Source organism: Magnolia sinica, chromosome 2, assembly GCF_029962835.1.
Source record: "Magnolia sinica isolate HGM2019 chromosome 2, MsV1, whole genome shotgun sequence".
Classification (NCBI taxonomy): domain Eukaryota; kingdom Viridiplantae; phylum Streptophyta; class Magnoliopsida; order Magnoliales; family Magnoliaceae; genus Magnolia; species Magnolia sinica.
In genome coordinates, this window is record NC_080574.1 from 128299281 (window position 1) to 128317185 (window position 17905).

The window sequence follows — 17905 nt, forward strand, 5'->3', positions numbered from 1 at the left end:
CCGAGTGTGCCCCTGCATCCCACAAGCCACCCCATTCAAGCCCGGTGTGAAAATGCCCCTGCATTACCTTACATAAGCCGCTTTTTTGAAACTGTTGCATGCCATAACTAATAGGGGGACAACGCCTAAGCTAACCAAGAGGCCTACAAGCAGGTGGATTAAAAACAAAGGCTTGATGGGGCTACCTCCTGAACATATCTGCACAGCAAGCGCAGGTCAGCATTAATTCAGGAAAGTCTATAGGAAAGAGGGGATACCACCCAAGATATTGGATATGGGAATGGTCGACATTCGATCTACATCGCAGGCCAGGCTTGCACGGACCTCAGATGGCCTCATTCCTTTTAAATTTGAATTCCATTTTCCCTCTAAATACCATATCCCTCCAATTGAATCACATTTGCCCAATCTAAACAAAAGTAATTAAAGAAAGCACTACTTCTAAATGTATTTTTCTTCTACTCTCAGGGAAGTTTTGATAAACCAAACACACATCTTAAAAATGCTAGAAGAAATTGATTTTCGACTGCCAGCCTTTGTGTCACTTTTCTGATTTTTTATTTTCTCTATCGAAAAAATTTTCCTTCTAATCCTTTAGACAAATAACCTTCTTTCAGAGGAGGGAGAAAGAAAGAGAGAGAGTGTGAGAGAGAGTAAGTAGGGCTAAGATGTCTAGCCCTATCTTATTTATAATGATAGAAGAGAATGTAAAATTACATACATGCCCTTATTATGGAAGAAAAACTATATAAAAAATAAATAAATAAAGACTAGGGGTAAATAAGGAAAGTATAAAACAAAAAGAAAAATGGAAAAAGGCTAAGATTAAGGCCCAAGTTTAAGTACTTGTGAGCCTATTTATAGGCCCGCACATATACACCTACACTTCTCAAGTTTAGGCATAAATATCAATCATGCCTAACGTGAGAAGAGCACGTCTTCCGGCTTCCATTGTAAGAGCTTTTATGAAGATAACTGCAAACTGTTCGAAAGACGGAACAAATGAAGTGAAAACAACACATGCAGCAATCTTCTCACGAATAAAGGAACAATCAGCTTCAATATATTTCATGAGCTCATGAAAAACAATTTGCCAGATCTTATGAGCAGTCGATAACAAAAGAAGGCTTTCGCTAACTTTTGGTTTCATTGAATTTAGAATCTAGGACATGAAAAGCAAGTTATTTAAATTTCAGCCTCCATATGAAGGATTAAACAGTTGAGGTTCCATGATACTGTCATCTACTTCTGTTTTCTTTTATGAAACATCTCAATGACTTTCGCGCATTGAAAGTAATTGTTAGACTTAAATTTATGTGTGATAATCTATAAACCATGATTTTTTTAATAAACCATCAACCATTCCATCTTAGAGTTAACAAGATCAACTATCTCAAAAGTTGAGGAAGAGGTCAAATATAATCTCAAAAAATAGTGAGATAATCAAGGAGGAGAGGAACCACCCTATGGCTAGACAAATAAATCAGAAAAGAAGCCCAAAAAATTGCCTAAAACGACAGTAGCCAGCAAACTTCTATTGCTACAAACTAGATGTAGAAAATCTGGAGAAAAAATCTGTCAAACATGAACATCCAGCAATTCCTCCAACCATTTAGCAAAAAACAACAAATCCTTCAGAAAATTTCTTTAAAAAAGGAATTAAACAAGAATTTTCAACAACAATTTTAACCAGACAGCAAAAAAATCAACGAGGGCTTCAATTGCATATCAAAGTCTTCCAATTCAGTAGCACATCAACTGGATCACCAAAAACTTAACTGATCAGCAAAGGGGATTCAAATCCAACAACACATGATTCAAAACCCAAAAATTCAAGGGCGTCAAATGCATATCAAAGTCTTCAAATTCAGTAGGACATCAACCGGATCCCTCCCTTTCAAATCACAAGAAGTCAGTGAAGAAAATGCGTAAAGATTTTCAAAAAAGAAAAGCGAATTAAAAAAGAAGAAAAAATTGTGAAGGAAAAAGAAGAAAATATTAAACAAATAGAAAAGAAGATTACAAAGAAAATGAAGGAAAACACCAAGGGTGAAGGAAAAAAGAAGAAAAAAGGAAACAAACAAGAAAAGAAAATTACAAAGGAAATGAGCTACTTGTTTAGAAATATTAGAAGAATAAAACACATAGGATTAAGAAGAACAATAACAAGTAGGAAAGAGTCCTAGGAGCACTTAGGCTCTAATACCATGTCAAAGGAGGAGAGAATTTGAGAGAGGAATAGAGAATACGAGAGAGAGAGAGAACATAGGGTTGAGATGTTTATTCCTATCTTATTTATAATAATATGAGGGAATGTATGATCACATGTATGCCCTTATTATGAAGGAAAATTTAATGAAAGACTAAGGACAAATAAGAAAAGTATAAAACAAAGATAAAAAGGGAAGAAGGCTAAAGCTAAGGCCTATAACAAACAAGGCCTGGTCTATGCACCTGTAAGGCCAGTCATGGGCCCACACGCACATACACCTACACCTTCTATTTTTTCTTCGTGCCTTGGATAGGAATCATATACAACACATGTTTTAGGCAGCACATACAACACCCAACTCTATGGGGCTCACCATGTTGTATGCGTAAAATCCATTCTGTCCATCCTGTTGTATCCTGATGCTAAGCCCTGGGACCAAGAGTCAGCTAAATGGTGATGATAAAATCTTGAAAGATTTTTCAATTTAAAAAAATGGGTGTTTGGTTTATCCAAACTTCCTGGAGCCAAAGCAGAAATACGTTTAAAAGCACTACCTTCTCCAATTATCTTTTCCAATAACTCTTTCATCTTCTGCTAAAATCTGTTGGGGGAATTCGATTCAGGATTTTTTATTTTTTTTTCTCCAATTACTTCTATTTCCAGATTTTTATCCAAAAAAAAAATAAAAATAAAAATAAAATAAAATAAAATATACAAACAAACAAATAAACAAAACAAAGCAAAACAAAAAAAGTCACAACTCGTCCCCCTTCCAAACAGCCTCTTCAAGTACTTCAAATGTTGTATTTTGTAGTCAAGAAAGCCTTGTTTAGTACAGCCCAGCTTAGTCTCTTCAAGATTATTGCAATGGAAGTTTCATCTATCCAAGTGAAATTAAAACAGGGATTAATGCATTTCTATCTAAAATTGCTCATAGGATCTTCCCTTCTATTCCGATTTTGAAGAGGCCCGAGTCATCAAATATTCAACGAGTAGTTGATATCATCACCATTTTTTATTGCAATTCTGCCGTAAACAACTAACAAGGAGAATTATTTTTTTTTTTTACATTTGTGGTCAGAGTCATTTTCATCATAACATTCCTTATCATTAAGCCATGCAAAATTAAAATTGATCGAAGCATGAACAGAGGCTTCATTTACAACATGATAATTCCTAAAATCTCTATAGTGATGAAAATTACATCACCTCGAATCCGATGCTTTCACAATCTCTACATGTCTGTCTCTTGCATGCGACTCTTCAACAACACCTTCCAAATCCACAGCTGAATTATGGGTCGGTGAAACAGCGTCAGAGAGTGTTGATTGAGGCGTAGAGAAGAGTGCCACTTCCACCACCTCTCTTTGGACAGCAGCCTCACCTTCTCTCACTCTTAGCATTTTCAAGACCACAAAATAAAAGGCGGTTGCTAGAAATACCGTAAACAGGTCGAAAATGCCTGCAGCTAGAAACGAACCATGCCTGACAACTAGGCAGTTCTTCCTAGGTTCTCTCCAGGTTCCCAAGTGGTTAGATTCAACTGCCACTCCGATCACCAACAAGACCTCAGCAACTCCAAAACAAACCCTGCAATTGAACCAAAACACTTATGTTGCCTTTGGATGCACAATTGATTTGAAATACGAACATTCTGTTTCATCCAAGAGTAAGTGACAAGCATAAATAGTTTGTCCAAGCATTAACAATGAGCAAGTTGCCCTAAAATTGCACTTTAGGTTCTTTTCAAGTCCAACTTGGAAGTAATGTAATTGCTGTTTGGTACAAGATTCGCAATATGAATGATATGGAAATTGCAATTTCTGTAATTCCACACTATCAGGCTCTAAATTGTAGTTCTATTTGTACATCCAAACACATCCTTTCACATCATCATCATGAGTAATGAGAAGATTGAAGAGAGTGACTCACCAGAACAGGACCTCGCATGTGCCAATGTGTCATGTTTTTGCAAGATCCTGTCTGTTCATCAGCTTGACCCCACTGAGTATGTTGGATTGCCCTAAAATAGGACAAAACAGGTCACCAGGTGGGTCCCAAGAATATGGAAATTTTAGGAACTTTATAAAAAAAAAAAAAAAAAAACCAACAGTCCACATCTGACCTGCATGTGCATTCTACATGAGAACAACATGATTTTCAGGCCATATCACCCTGTAGACCCACCTGGTGAACAGCTTGGATCTGACAATCACATGCTACAATAGCATTGGTGAAATTGAGATTGTAGCCTTTGTAGGACCCATTGATAGCCCTTTTTTTTTCACATAAAGAATAAAGAGGAATCAAGGGGTTGAATGTCCATGTCCAAGGGACCTTTCTAGCATTTGGATGCCGCATTTACTTAAGATAGAGGAGTCCATTGGACATGTTCTCCATTGTCAACAAAAATCAAATATTGTATTGTTTGAAGGGAATGCCCACTTCACACCCTTAACGTAGACCTGAATGATGAATAAAAAATAAAGATATCTATTCAATACATTCAATCCCTTTCTTAGAAATAAAGGAAAGAGGTAAAAGTTCATGTTCCAACAAATCACACGTAGAGATATTGATAACGTACATGGAGTCAATGGTATTTCATAACTAATAGATTGAGCAGAGTTAATGGTATTTCATAACTAATAGATTGAGCAGCAGCTCGTAGACCACCATATTTCATACTTTGATCAGTGACCCACACATAGACAGTTACAGAGAAACAATACAGCAATCCACATTCACCCATTAGTATCTAAAGATCAATGCATCAGGGTGGTCCAATCTAGAAGATTTTTGAGCCATCTGCGGTTAAAATAAAACTAAAAGAGTTAAAACTCACCATGCAGTGAGGAACAAAATAGCCGCTTGCTTTGCTAACAAGCTGGTGGATGAGTCCGTTTCCCAAATAGTGAGGTGGGACGATCCTACCCTCGGTGATGTGCTGCTGACCAGAGCCACCCACATGTAAGCATGTTGGATTATCATAGCAATGGCTAGGGTGAGAAAGCCTCCCAACCCACACAGAAGGGCAATTTCGCCATTTCCACTATACACGCATTCAAATCTACTCTTTCCCACGCCAGTCATCACCATAACCCATCCGGCCTGTGAATGAATCAAAGAGAAAAATGTTAGCAATGATGCATTCACATGATTCCATGCATGTGGGACCATGGTTCGGTGATCCAATCCGTTGATCTGATGGGGTACGTTTCTGATCGAGGCTGTATAAAAAAGGGTTTCAAGATTGGAAGGTCATGGCCTTTCAAGCTATGGCCCACGAAAAGACGGTTAGGCCCTGAATGTAAATATTCTGACCTGGATATTTTTATATCCTACAGCCGAGATGAGGCCCCCGTCCTGCAACTGTCTGGATCTTTGAACACGTCCACACATCTATGGTCTAAAATGAAAACCATACTAGATTGATGGTAATATACCAAACGGACTGTTAAGGTAATAGTCGGCGGTTCAAATTCAGAGAAAGGATTTCCGTTATACATTGGATGGTTTAGGGGTCGTTTGGCACCATGGATTTGAGGGGATTTCAAATCCCCCAGTTGTTTGGCACCATAAAGTAACTGGGGTTTTCAAATCCTTTCAATAGTTGCATGTGCAACATGTGTGTCACCGGACTATCATTCTGTTAGGCACATGGCCCACTAATGATATTAAAAAACAATTAGATTATCAATTGCATCACTATCATTACTTTAATATGATGATCAGCACCATCCAAACATTATCCATATAAATCAACGGTTAAAAATCGTTGATTAGTCATTCAGAGATCTTGTGCTTGTGGTCCATCCAAGATTTAGAATTTCATCATTTTTGGGCAAAGCATATATTTTAGCGGGCTTATTACAACCATTGTATCAAATATTGCATACCTCATTAATTAGGGATATAAAAGTTGATTTAGTAATTAAATTCAAACCCCCGTGAATATACTATGCATAGCTATTTTTGGATTAAAGTTGATTCCCAATCCAGGTGCCAAACACAATAGGGAGGATTTCAAATACAGGGTTTCAAGTCCGGGGGTCCTGAATCCAAGGTTCCAAATCCACGCTCCCAAACAGGCCGGATTGGGTAGAAGGTGATGCGCACCGGAAGTTCCTGTGGCCATAAGCAGTATGGGCCCCACAGAGATGACCGTGACAAATGCACTCCGTCCATCAGTTTTGCAATACCAAAATAAGACAGGAGTTTAAAAACTCATGTGAGCCACACCACACCAAATAGAGGGAATGGAAACGTCCACCACCGTTGAAATCTTCCTGAAGCCAACCAAGATATTTATTCGCTATCCAAACAGTTCATAGGGTTATTACCACTCAGATAAACTGTAGGAACAAATATCATCCTTATACAACTTCTGCAGCCCCCACGGTTTTCAACTGTGGATGTCGAGTGCCCACTATTCCACGTGGTGTGGCCCACGTGAGTGTGGATTTGTCTCAGTGGACCCCACACAGCTTCTGACTATAGGAATCGGTCACAGGCAATCCGCGTGTCAGTAAAGATAGGTAGAAGGTACCGTAGTGTTGGTTGTACCGAAGGAACATCGTAGACTCACCACTTCATAGTACAACTACAACTACAATTAGCCAGGTATTGTATCAGTTGGAGAGTCGGGTCTTGTGATATCTATCTTGGATGTCCGTGTATAACAAATAGCAGTTAGTTGACGTGCTGCCATTCACTTCATACACAAGCCACACGTACAATGAATGGCCCAATTACGGCATATGCGAGTATTTATATGTCAGGAATGTCAGAGTCCTAATCGACTCAAATTGAACCAAACACCTGGTGACCTCAATCATTGAAATAGTTGAATGACCAAATCCGTAAATATTGCTCTCACTACTCAACCAACAATTTACAATATTATCAAATGATTTGTGAAGGGAGGGTTAGTCTTTCAGATGATTTTTTTTTTTTTTCTTTTTCTTTTTAAACCTTGAAATCAAGGACTATTATTACAACAGTGATAATTTGACCGTATTTGTCCATAAAAAATAACACGGGAAAGCAAAACAGGAATTTAAAATTAATATTGATATCACTCGTCATATTAAAATAAATCAAAGTAGAAAAGTTATTGATAGCAATTATATCAGGCAAGATGGCTATGGACTAAGCCATCTCAAAGAATTGATACAATAATAATGTGCACCGGACAGAAGCGAGAACTAGGCTACACTACGTTGAACTTATCGAGACTTACTACGGTATGGCATTGGACAAGAAGGGGAGAGAATAAGACTAAGCTATGCTAAGATATGTACTCGATAGTTTGATAGAAAATTTAATGTGTCTGATTATATCTAACCATGTGTCTTGGTATCATCACTGTGTCAAAGACGTCTTTAGAAATATGATAAGCATGTATCTCTGTTGCTTGTATTCAATGTGGGAAAGGTGTTCGGACTCTTTATGATCTCCTTTTCATGCTTGTAACTACCTCTCTTGCAACTTCATCTGAATATGCCGACACGTAGCGGCATCCTGTCTATCGGATTGGCCCCAACAAATTGGCTGAAAACAGGACGATCCTTGCAGTTGTTTTTCTTCACTTTCCCACATTGACAGTTGACGATTGACTACTCAACTACTCTTGTACCATCACTTTAAGAGCCACTGATCAATGGTGAGAACCATAAGATCTACGTACCGTGTATTTGAACTATTTTCCATTAACAGTAGATGAAACTGTCTGGAAGGCTAGGACCAATCAACCACCCTCTTCCACTTGTGCTTTGAGAAATGGATCTTCCGTGTCATCCCCAACGTTGACCCCTCAAAATTCCACCAATATTGCCCAAAGCCACAATTGGAATGCATCAAACACAAGGGCACAGATGCACTAGCATACCATACGTTCAATAGGTGGGCCCCATGTTGAATGCTCCTTAGATCTAAAACTGGCTGTTCCACTCATCAGGTGGGCCACAATTATATCAGAAATGGAAGGTATAGAGAGGAACAATAGCCAGAGGTCCACATTCGAAGTACATGTTTGGCCCATCTGCTAACTGGGCATACATGATTTTGAGGCAGTGGCATGTTTATTGGTGGGCCATCCTGATGAACCTATCAGATATTGCCCACTCATGCCAAATCTTCACATTTGGCATTTCTATTGTTATATTTTGTTTTAAAATAATATCAAATTTTGATTTTTCTAATTTTCGGTGGTTTCCCTCCACCTTTAAATATTGGTGTTTTTGAGGTGTAGGTTTTGTCCTACATCGGATTTGACAAAAAAAACTATCTTATATATAAGATAGTCTTTTTGCCTTGGGCTTGAGCCCCTTTCAGGAGGCATATGAATTTGGTCTATAGGAGGGATATGTTAATAGCTCTAATCTATGTCATTGATCACACGCGCGCGCGCCGAGTTGAGCCGTATCGAGCCGAACCCGAGTTCAAGGCGACGAGCTGGGTTGGGCGTGGGCACAAATATGCTTATGCCCCACTTCAGAGTCTATATAAAAACTACCGATTCTAGTTTCAAATATACGAAAATATTATCTTTCTTATAAAACTCTTTCTGATATGGTTTTAAGAATTTTATTGAGTTCATCGCTAAGTCAACTCAGTACTTTCAGGAAAACCTGTTACACTTGGGACATTGTCCAAGGGGAGCAAATTCGATTTCAAGACGAGTAACTTAGTCACATCTCGACTCAATTTAATAAGTTCTTCTTTCTCAAAAATTTTATTTTCTTTTTTGATTCTCAATTTTAATAGTCTATTTAATCCAACCAAATATTCCAACATCTATTTTTTACGACCTTGTAGACGGCTACAAATAGCAGTAACATGACTTAGCTAAGACCCCAGAACTGGCCATGTAGTGGAAACCTGACTATTGGGCTATCTCTACCTTATATATTCAAGTGGTTCATTTATTTTGCCATATTATTTCAGGGCATGGTTTAAAAAATGAAGCAAGTATAAATTTCAAGTGGACCACAAGACAGAAAACAGTGTTAATTGAACACCCCACATTAAACCATGATGTTTATTTGCAAACACAAACATGGATGAAGGGAAAACAAAAATATCAATTTGATACTTATTATTTACTGTTGTGCCTGGGGAAATTTTCAACGGCCAATTACTATTATTCACTGTTGTCTGGTCCACCAAAGAGATGTATCTGCTTCTTTTTTGGACCACGCACTAAAATAATCAGGCAAAACCAATGGACGGCCGAATATACAATGCATAAAAGGAAAATGTCTCGCGTTGACGGGCCATCTACATCGTTAGCAACGCAATCACATCTACGTAGCAACCGGCACGATGCCCCAAATTCAACTCATTCGCCGTACTTGACCTGGTAAGCGCTCGTCGATCTGGTTCTACCCATCCGTTTGCAGGCCTCTGAAAGTGATCTTTTTCGCATATGGAGGAATTGTATGACACGTGGTGGCAACCCTGCACGGTTTGCAAGTGGGGCCACCATTCGGTAATCCGAAGTGGATGTACTAATTTTCATTTTTAGGATAGTCCCGATCTTTTGATTTGTGCCCTCACACATTTTCAGTCAAGAGCGGAAGTACAACTACCAGTATTCGACTGAAAAAGCTCCTAAAATATTGTTCGGTATCCTCTAATCCACGAAATTTTTCGCGCATGGACCATCCAAGCTGGAATTCAATGTAGAAATGGGACGCGGATTAGCTTTTGATGTAAGTCAACGCGGATTAGCTTCTGATGGAAGTCAGCTACTGAAGTGACGTCACCAAGTTATGTGGACCCCACCATGCTATATATATTGTATTCACACCGTCTATTCATTTGGAGAGATCATTTAGGGCATGTTTGATTTTCCAGATACAAGGTAAATACACTGCATATAAGTAATGATTACACTTGCATCTGTAATGAGGTAAATTCAAAGCTAAAGTGGACCCACCACAAAAAACAGTGGGGACAGTGACAACCACAGTTGAAATCTTCCTAAGGCCCACCATTATGTTTATTTGAGATCTGACCTATTTATAAATTAACATAGACATGGACGAAGGGAAAACACAAATACCAGTTTAATCAAAAACTTATGTAGCCCTAAGAAATTAATGGGAGGCGTTCAATCGCCTTTTGTTTTTTTGTCTTGAGCTTTGGATCCGCTCATTTCTGTGGCTCATGCTCTAAGATGACCTATTAAAATGGATGAACAGTGTGGATGTAACATATAATTCAAAATGGACCCACAGATCTTGGTGACGTCACATCAAGATTGCTATGAGCGATAATCCACGTCTGTATAAATGACTTGGATTACCAAACAATTACCCCTACTTGTCGGACACTGATTGCCTATTAACAGGGTGGCTATTTACAGTGCTCTGTAGGCCTGTATGATATATATATATATATATATATATATATATATATATATATATATATATATATATATATATATATACATATATATATAGTGGAATGTTCACCTGCGAACCAGTTTGCATGGACTACCTACGAACTTTTTTGAGAACTCATCATATTTGATGAGTCTCGAAAATCTGAACGGTCCACATGAAGCAGAACCTCATAAAACCCTCCAGTACCAATTTTTACTTTGAACCAAAACTTAGGTGAGCCATAAAAATGCAAACAGTTTTTTCCCTTGATTTGAATTTATCTTTGCTATGGCCCACCAGAATCTTATATCAGGGTTAAAATTCACGCCCTAAAGTTTCATGGGATTTTGCATCTTATGGACCGTTCGGATTCGACACTCACGACACATGTGCATAGGTGCGCACGTGCGTAGGTGCGTAGGTGAGCATGCCTCTATATATATATATAGAGAGAGAGAGAGAGAGAGAGAGAGGGGTTCTATACAGTCGAGCTCGTGGTTAATCCCGATGAGGTCAAGCTGTGTGGACCCCATCACGATGTATGTCGAACATCTACCCCATCAGTCAGATGCACTATTCCATGGTGGGCCCAGGGATTAAAAATCAAGTCTATCCATAACTTTTGTTGGCCACATCACATGCACATATATATATATATATATATATATATAGAGAGAGAGAGAGAGAGAGAGAGAGAGAGGTTCTATACGGTCGAGCTCATGGGAACTCTCCATGAGGTCAAGCTGTGTGGACCCCACCATGATGCGTGTCGAACATCTACCCCATCAGTCAGATGCACCATTCCATGGTGGGCCCAGGGATTAAAAATCAAGTCCATCCGTAACTTCTGTTAGCCACACCACATGCAAAAGTTGAGAAGGGTTACCATCCATTAAAACATTCATAATCATTTTTTAGGCCCACTGAGATGTGGTTCACAAATTCAACCCATCCATTATGTGTGTCCCACATGGATGAGGGGTTAAACCAAGTTTCAGACGCATCCAAATTTCATGTGGACCCCACCAAGTGCTTTTATATGTTTTGGGCATGTCTTCACATGATTTTAGATGGTATGGCCCACTGGAGTTTCGTATACGGCTGATTTTTTGGATATCCCATAATTTAAAAGGGGACCCATCAAATGCAGCGTTGAAGTTCAACACATCATGGTGGGGCCACATAGCTCAACCTCACATGGAGTTCCCATGAGCTCAGCCCTCTAGAATCTTTTCCTCTTTGTGTGTGTCTATATATATATATATATGTGTGTGTGTGTGTGTGAAAAAGAGGAATTGAATACCTGCCTTTAAACCATTAAAAACTTCCTAGGTCTCGATGTAATGTTTATGTCATCCAAACCTATTGATTATGTCACGCACACTTGAACGAACGGATAAAAATTTTAATTCGAAACTTTCACGGGCCTTTGAAAGTTTTTAATGGTGAGTGTTCAATCACCACTCTTTCCTATGGTGTGCTCTATATAAGATTTAGACATGTCTCATTTTTTGGCCCATGAAATAAAATAGTCCGTAAAAATGGATGGGTGGCGTGGATAGGACACATAAATCTTGGTGGGGCCCACATAGCACTGTCAATAGCCACTCGCTACACGCTGTCAGTATGCAATCCGCGTCCGTACTTGTCTGAGATGAAAACTCGTGTATACGGTGCAAATATGCGGGCAAGTACCTTAGTTTCGATCGGAACCGGCAGGAGGGTAGGAGAGATTACGCGAAAGTTGGGAATTACACCATGGCAGCGAATTATGTGCGGCTCTTAATGCGGGCCCACCTTTATAGACGTATTCTATATCGGCTCCGTCCATCCGTTTTTAAAAGATCATTTTATGGCAAGAGAAAAAAAAAATAAAAATCAAATAGATAGAAATCTACATGTTTGGGAGCGTGGATTTGGAACCCCCGGATTCGCAACCCCTAGGATTGGAAACCCCTGGATTGGCAATCCTCTCGGTGTGTTTGGCACCCTGGAGTGTAAATCAACTTTAATTCAAAAATACCTATACATGGTATATTTACGGGGGTTTGAATTTAATTACTAAATCAACTTTAATATCCTCAATTAGTGAGATATATAAATTTTGACACTATGGTTGTGATAAGCCCGCTAAAATATATGCTTTGCCTAAAAATGATGAAATTCCAAGTCTCAGATGAATCGCAAGCACAAGATCATGTCCGAGTGACTAACCAATGATTTTTAATCGTTGATTAATATAAACAATGTTTGGATGGTGCTGGACAATATTTGGACGGTACTGATCTACATGAACAATGTTTGGATGGTGCTGATCATCGTTAGTGGGCCATGTGCCCAGTAGAATGATAATGTACAGTGACATACATTTATACCTGCAACTATTGAAATGATTTTAGCTGTAATCCAAGCTCTCACCTTGGATTACAAACCCCCTCAAAGAGGGGATTGGGAACCCTCTGGATTGGCAATCCCCAGTTGCTTTATGCTGCCAAACAACAAAGGGGAGTTGAAACCCCCTCTAATCCCCTCCAATCCAAGGTGCCAAACGACCCCAGGTGAACCATATCATAGGAAAAAGTGATTATTAACTATTAATGAGTCACAAAAGTTTTGGATCAAACTGATATGTGTTTTGTACCTTCATCTAGGTTTACGTGACCTTGTAAACAGGTTATATGAAAAATAAACATCGCGAAAACATTTCAGTGGGCCCTGGGAAGTTTTTATTGGTAGATCGTTCAATCAACACTGTTTCCGATAGTATGGTCCACCTGAGATTTTGATCTTCTTCGATTTTGGATTCATATTCTTAAATAATCTGAAAAAACGGATGGACGGCATGGATATAGAATAAATATATCAAGGTGGGCCCCACGGTAAGGACTTCACCGTTTTGGGTGCGGCCGCGGACACACCTAATCCGCTCCCTTACATTATACATGCTAGAATATTTCCACGGTAGGAGCTGCTTTCAATTATGACAAGTCTGGCCTATTATCCCGTGATCCAGACCGCTGATATGTTACTCGCGAATGATGATGAATTATTATACAAAAATCTCCTCGAAAGATAATATCAACCTTCAGGTTTCTAGCCTAAATATGGATGGTTAAGAAGATAAATACAACGGCTGTCCACATTCAACTGAAAAATGTCCTAACATCGTTTCTGGAACCTTTATATCCGATAGATTTAAGAAATGGTCGATCCAAGGTGTGACACAACAGACCAATGGTCTGGATTCCGAACCCTCCACTTGGTAGAAACGAAAATGCGTGTATCTTGTTTAATGTTGTGGGGCCATGTACTATAAAATTCCTCCTCCCAATTAGTCAATATTGGTGGCCCCAACGATGGACATTCGAACTACTTCGTATTATGCACTATACGATATAGAAGTTCAAGAAAATCTTCAAGGATTACGCTAGTTTTGCACCATTTAGAAGCTAAAGGTGGCTCTTCAAACGTACCCACGGCGAAGTTGTACGTTGATCCAACGCCATTCAAATGGGTAGCCCAACCGTGGAAGACGCATAGCCTAAAACTTACAGCAATAAGACTGGCGCGGATTCAGTCAGGTTGTGACCGTGGGGGCCACCTTTGAGGTATGTATTACGTATCCACGCCGTCCATCTGCTTTTCCAACTCATTTTAGTACGTGTGCCCAAAGCTGAAGCAGATCCAAATCTCAGGTGGACCACACCATATGAAAAAGTAGTCATTGAGCGCCTACAGTAAAACTTACTGGGGTCCACCGTAATGTTTATTTGCCATCCAACCCGTTGACAAGGTAAAACAAACAAGGATGAAGGAAAAATACAAATATCAGCTTGATTAAAAACTGTTGTGGCCCACCAGAAGTTTTTAATATCTAATCACCACCGTTTCCTGTGGCGTGGTCTACCTAAGATGAGCTGGAAAAACGGATGGACGGCGTGTATATACAACACATACATCAAGGTGGGCCCCACTGTTACCTAAATCCGCGCCCTTACAATACAACCATCTGATTTTCGGTTATTTCGATCTTGGACTACACTATTTTATCTTTAACCGTCCATTTGATAGCCATTCATTAGATGGTCAGGATTTATTGATGTGTGTAATTTTAGAGATGCACTCCATCCACGGTATTTGACCCACAATTTGAATGGTCTGTATAGCTTTACATGAGTGGCACCTGTGAGATGATGAGTCACCACCATTTTCAAAATGGTGCTGAACTAAGTGTGAGCTATCTGACTCTAATCAGTGCAATTCGCACACACGTACGAGATCAAGACCGTTCAGAAGGATAGTCGATCAGATGATCCTAATCATCCCGTCAACAACGAATTGTATCAGATCAACGGTCTTGATAGCCATGAGCCCCACTCACGCAAACATACCTATAAACCGATTTGCGGAGGAGATACTGAAGGGCGAATCTCCACACACGTGCAAACACGACACGTGTACGAGAACATTCCTCTCCGTACGTGTCAGGACCTGGGCCAGGAATATGCCATTGGTAAATTTCTATCCGCCCATCCATATTTCTCCCGGCCGGATTCATCCAATGGTTGGCAAGGATATCTCACACGTGTGTCAAGTTGGCACGTGCTTCCCAATTGCCCCTTTCATCTCGCACGAATGGCCGACACTTTCATAAAGTGTCGGTCAGAAGTGTACGTACCATGGATCTCCACCGTTCTGCAAGAACACAGAACACGAACGCCAGAAGCCCGCAAAAAAGGCAGAGAACAATCACAGCCGTCCCTGCCTTCCCACCCAGATCTCTGCTCCGCCGTCCGATTTCAAGATCGGCATGCGTTACCGACATTTCCTCTCCGCTCCTCTCTTTTCTACATCAAATAATTAAAATGAATTTCAAAAACATAAATTAGAAAAAATAAAAAATAAATCAAAGGACTGATATTCCAAACCTTTGACGGTAATCCATGGAGTTCCAGATAAAATTCACCAGATTCCGCCACGTGGCAATGAAGGAAAACTTGCGATCGGGACGGAGGGAGGAAACTTCCGAGGGCAATTCGGAAAAATCGAGGGCAATTTGGGAAGAGGCTGCGAATGGTGGGTCTCTTTGGGAAGAAGGTGCTTGCTCTCTCTTTTGGACTTCTGATATCGTCTTCGGTGTTGACGACAGATGATGCACACGTGGCAGTGGAGTAGGGTCCGTTCGTCGGTGGCAATTGTTAGAATTGTAAATAAGTACCGGACGAAGGTTTAATTAATCAGGAGTTCAGTTCCTCTACAACGTTTGTAAAATAGGCTTTTGGGGCCCACCGTGATGTTTCAAGTGCATCCAATTCGTCCATCATGTCAGTCTCGACATTTTGTTCTGAACATGTTACATCCACTGTAGGTCACGACATATGAAATCACGCCTACAATTGCTAAAATCGCATCGAATGGCCCACATTTATGTTTTTTTAATGGTTGAAATTTTTGGCGTGTTTATTCATCGTGGTGAGTCGGTGACGCACGTCTTCTGAATGTAATCGATGGTGCATAGAAAAAGTGGGTCCCACACGATGTGGGAGATTTTTGTGGACGCGGATTGCCTGCTGCCGCCGACGCGCGGGAAGTTCCTGCGGTCATACGCTAGGTGGGGCCCAACGTGATGTTTGTGAGAAAGATACCCGGAAACGGATTGGCCACTCCCCTGCCACCAGCCCCGTGGCTGATGGTCGGTGCTCTGTGGGACCCACCATGATGTATGTGTTTCATCCATTCCGTTCATCCATTTTTAAAGATCATTTTAATGCTTGAAAATGAAAACGAGATAGATGTAAATCTCAGGTGCACCACAAAAAATGAAAAACTTAGTTATTGGATATCCAACATTAAAATCCTCCTAAGGCCTACTGTACTGTTTATTTGACATCCAATCTGTTGATTAGGTCATACAGGCACAGATGAAGGGAAAAAACAAAAATCAGCTTATCCAAAACTTTTATGGCCCCCAAAATGTTTTTAATGGTCGATACTCATTCAAAGCTGTTTCCTGTAATGTGGTCCACATGAGATTGATATATACCTCATTTCTGGTCTCATATCTTAAAATGATCTTTAAAAATATATGGACGACATGGATGAAACAAATACATCATGGTGGGGCCGCGGAGCACCGACCACCAGCCATTGGCTGGTGTTAGGGGGAGTAGCCAATCCGTTTCCAATATACCCCTTCCATCTTTACAGAAATGAGGCAGATCCAAAACTCAAGTGGGCCACACAACACGAAATTTGCAGTTCATCGCAGTGGGAATAACCTTATGAACGGTTTGGATGGGATATAAACATCACGGCGGACCCAGGAAGGTTTCATCTTTACGCATTTCCCTTCCCACCTTTCCCTGTCGTGTGGCCCACTTAATATTGGATCTGCCTCATTTTGTGGATCATATTCTTAAATGAGCTGGAAAAACGACGGACGGTATGGATTTCTCACAAAATCACGGTGGCCCCAGCTAGCTTCCGGTTTTACTGGAGGGTGTCTACCCTCTTAACTTTCCATGTGGTGTGACGTGCCTGTGTTTTGGATCTAACTGAGTTTTGGAATACTAGTTGGAACTAAAGGGGCTTACCTCATAGATAGATTGGATGTGAGCCATACGTCATGTTGGCACCGCACAGTCTTGTAGAATCAGCTCGAAATTGGATTGCCTGCTGAGTTACTCGGTACTCTTCTATTATACCGAGTAAACTCTGATAGGCACACCGTGAATGTATGTATTTTATCAGTCTGTTCATCCGTTTTTTCAGCTCATTTCAGCCGTTGGGCCCAAAATTGTAGCATATATAAAGTTCAAGTGGACCATACCACAGGAAACAGAGCCACCGTTGAATCCTTCCTAAGACCGACAGTGATGTTTATTTATCATCCAACCTTCTCATAAGATCACACGGACATGGATGAAGGTAAAAAATATCAGATTTATCCAAAGCTTCTGTATTCCACAGTAATGCTTCAACGGTAGGGATGCAATTCACACTTTTTCCTGTGGTGTGGTCTATTTAAGTATTGGATATGCTTCATTTTCCTATGAAAGCTCTAATATTATATTTTAAAATGGATGGACCGAGCGGATATAATATATAAATCACGGTGGGCCCCACAAAGTTTACTCAGAACGCTACCTGCCTTATCGAGGAATGATGAGTATACTCGCTCGCATGAGATGGACGGGACCATCATGAAACACTTGCTATCATGGTACGTATATATGAGATCCTATCCGTCCATCATGTAGGATACTTTACAAGGGTACTAGGAATCGAAAACAGGGCTGGCAGA

At 40.1% G+C, this 17905-nt stretch overlaps 1 protein-coding gene across 3 annotated transcripts; it reads right to left on the bottom strand.

Moving 5' to 3' along the window:
- Positions 1–948: 948 nt before the first annotated feature.
- LOC131237609 (uncharacterized) lies at positions 949–15958 on the bottom strand. Of its 3 annotated transcripts, none has more exons than XM_058235473.1 (5): positions 15531–15958; positions 15281–15449; positions 5058–5323; positions 3422–3802; positions 949–982 (listed from the first exon to the last, which is right to left on the bottom strand). In XM_058235473.1, the coding sequence occupies exons 1-5, from the start codon at positions 15545–15547 to the stop codon at positions 964–966; spliced, it is 852 nt and encodes a 283-aa protein (XP_058091456.1). In that variant the 5' UTR covers positions 15548–15958; the 3' UTR covers positions 949–963. The 3 variants fall into 3 exon arrangements, with proteins under 3 accessions (XP_058091456.1, XP_058091458.1, XP_058091457.1); XM_058235475.1 differs by lacking the exon at positions 949–982 and adding an exon at positions 1505–1758 and having other exon boundaries at positions 15531–15957; XM_058235474.1 differs by lacking the exon at positions 949–982 and adding an exon at positions 1864–1894 and having other exon boundaries at positions 15531–15957.
- Between the last annotated feature and the right edge of the window lie 1947 nt (positions 15959–17905).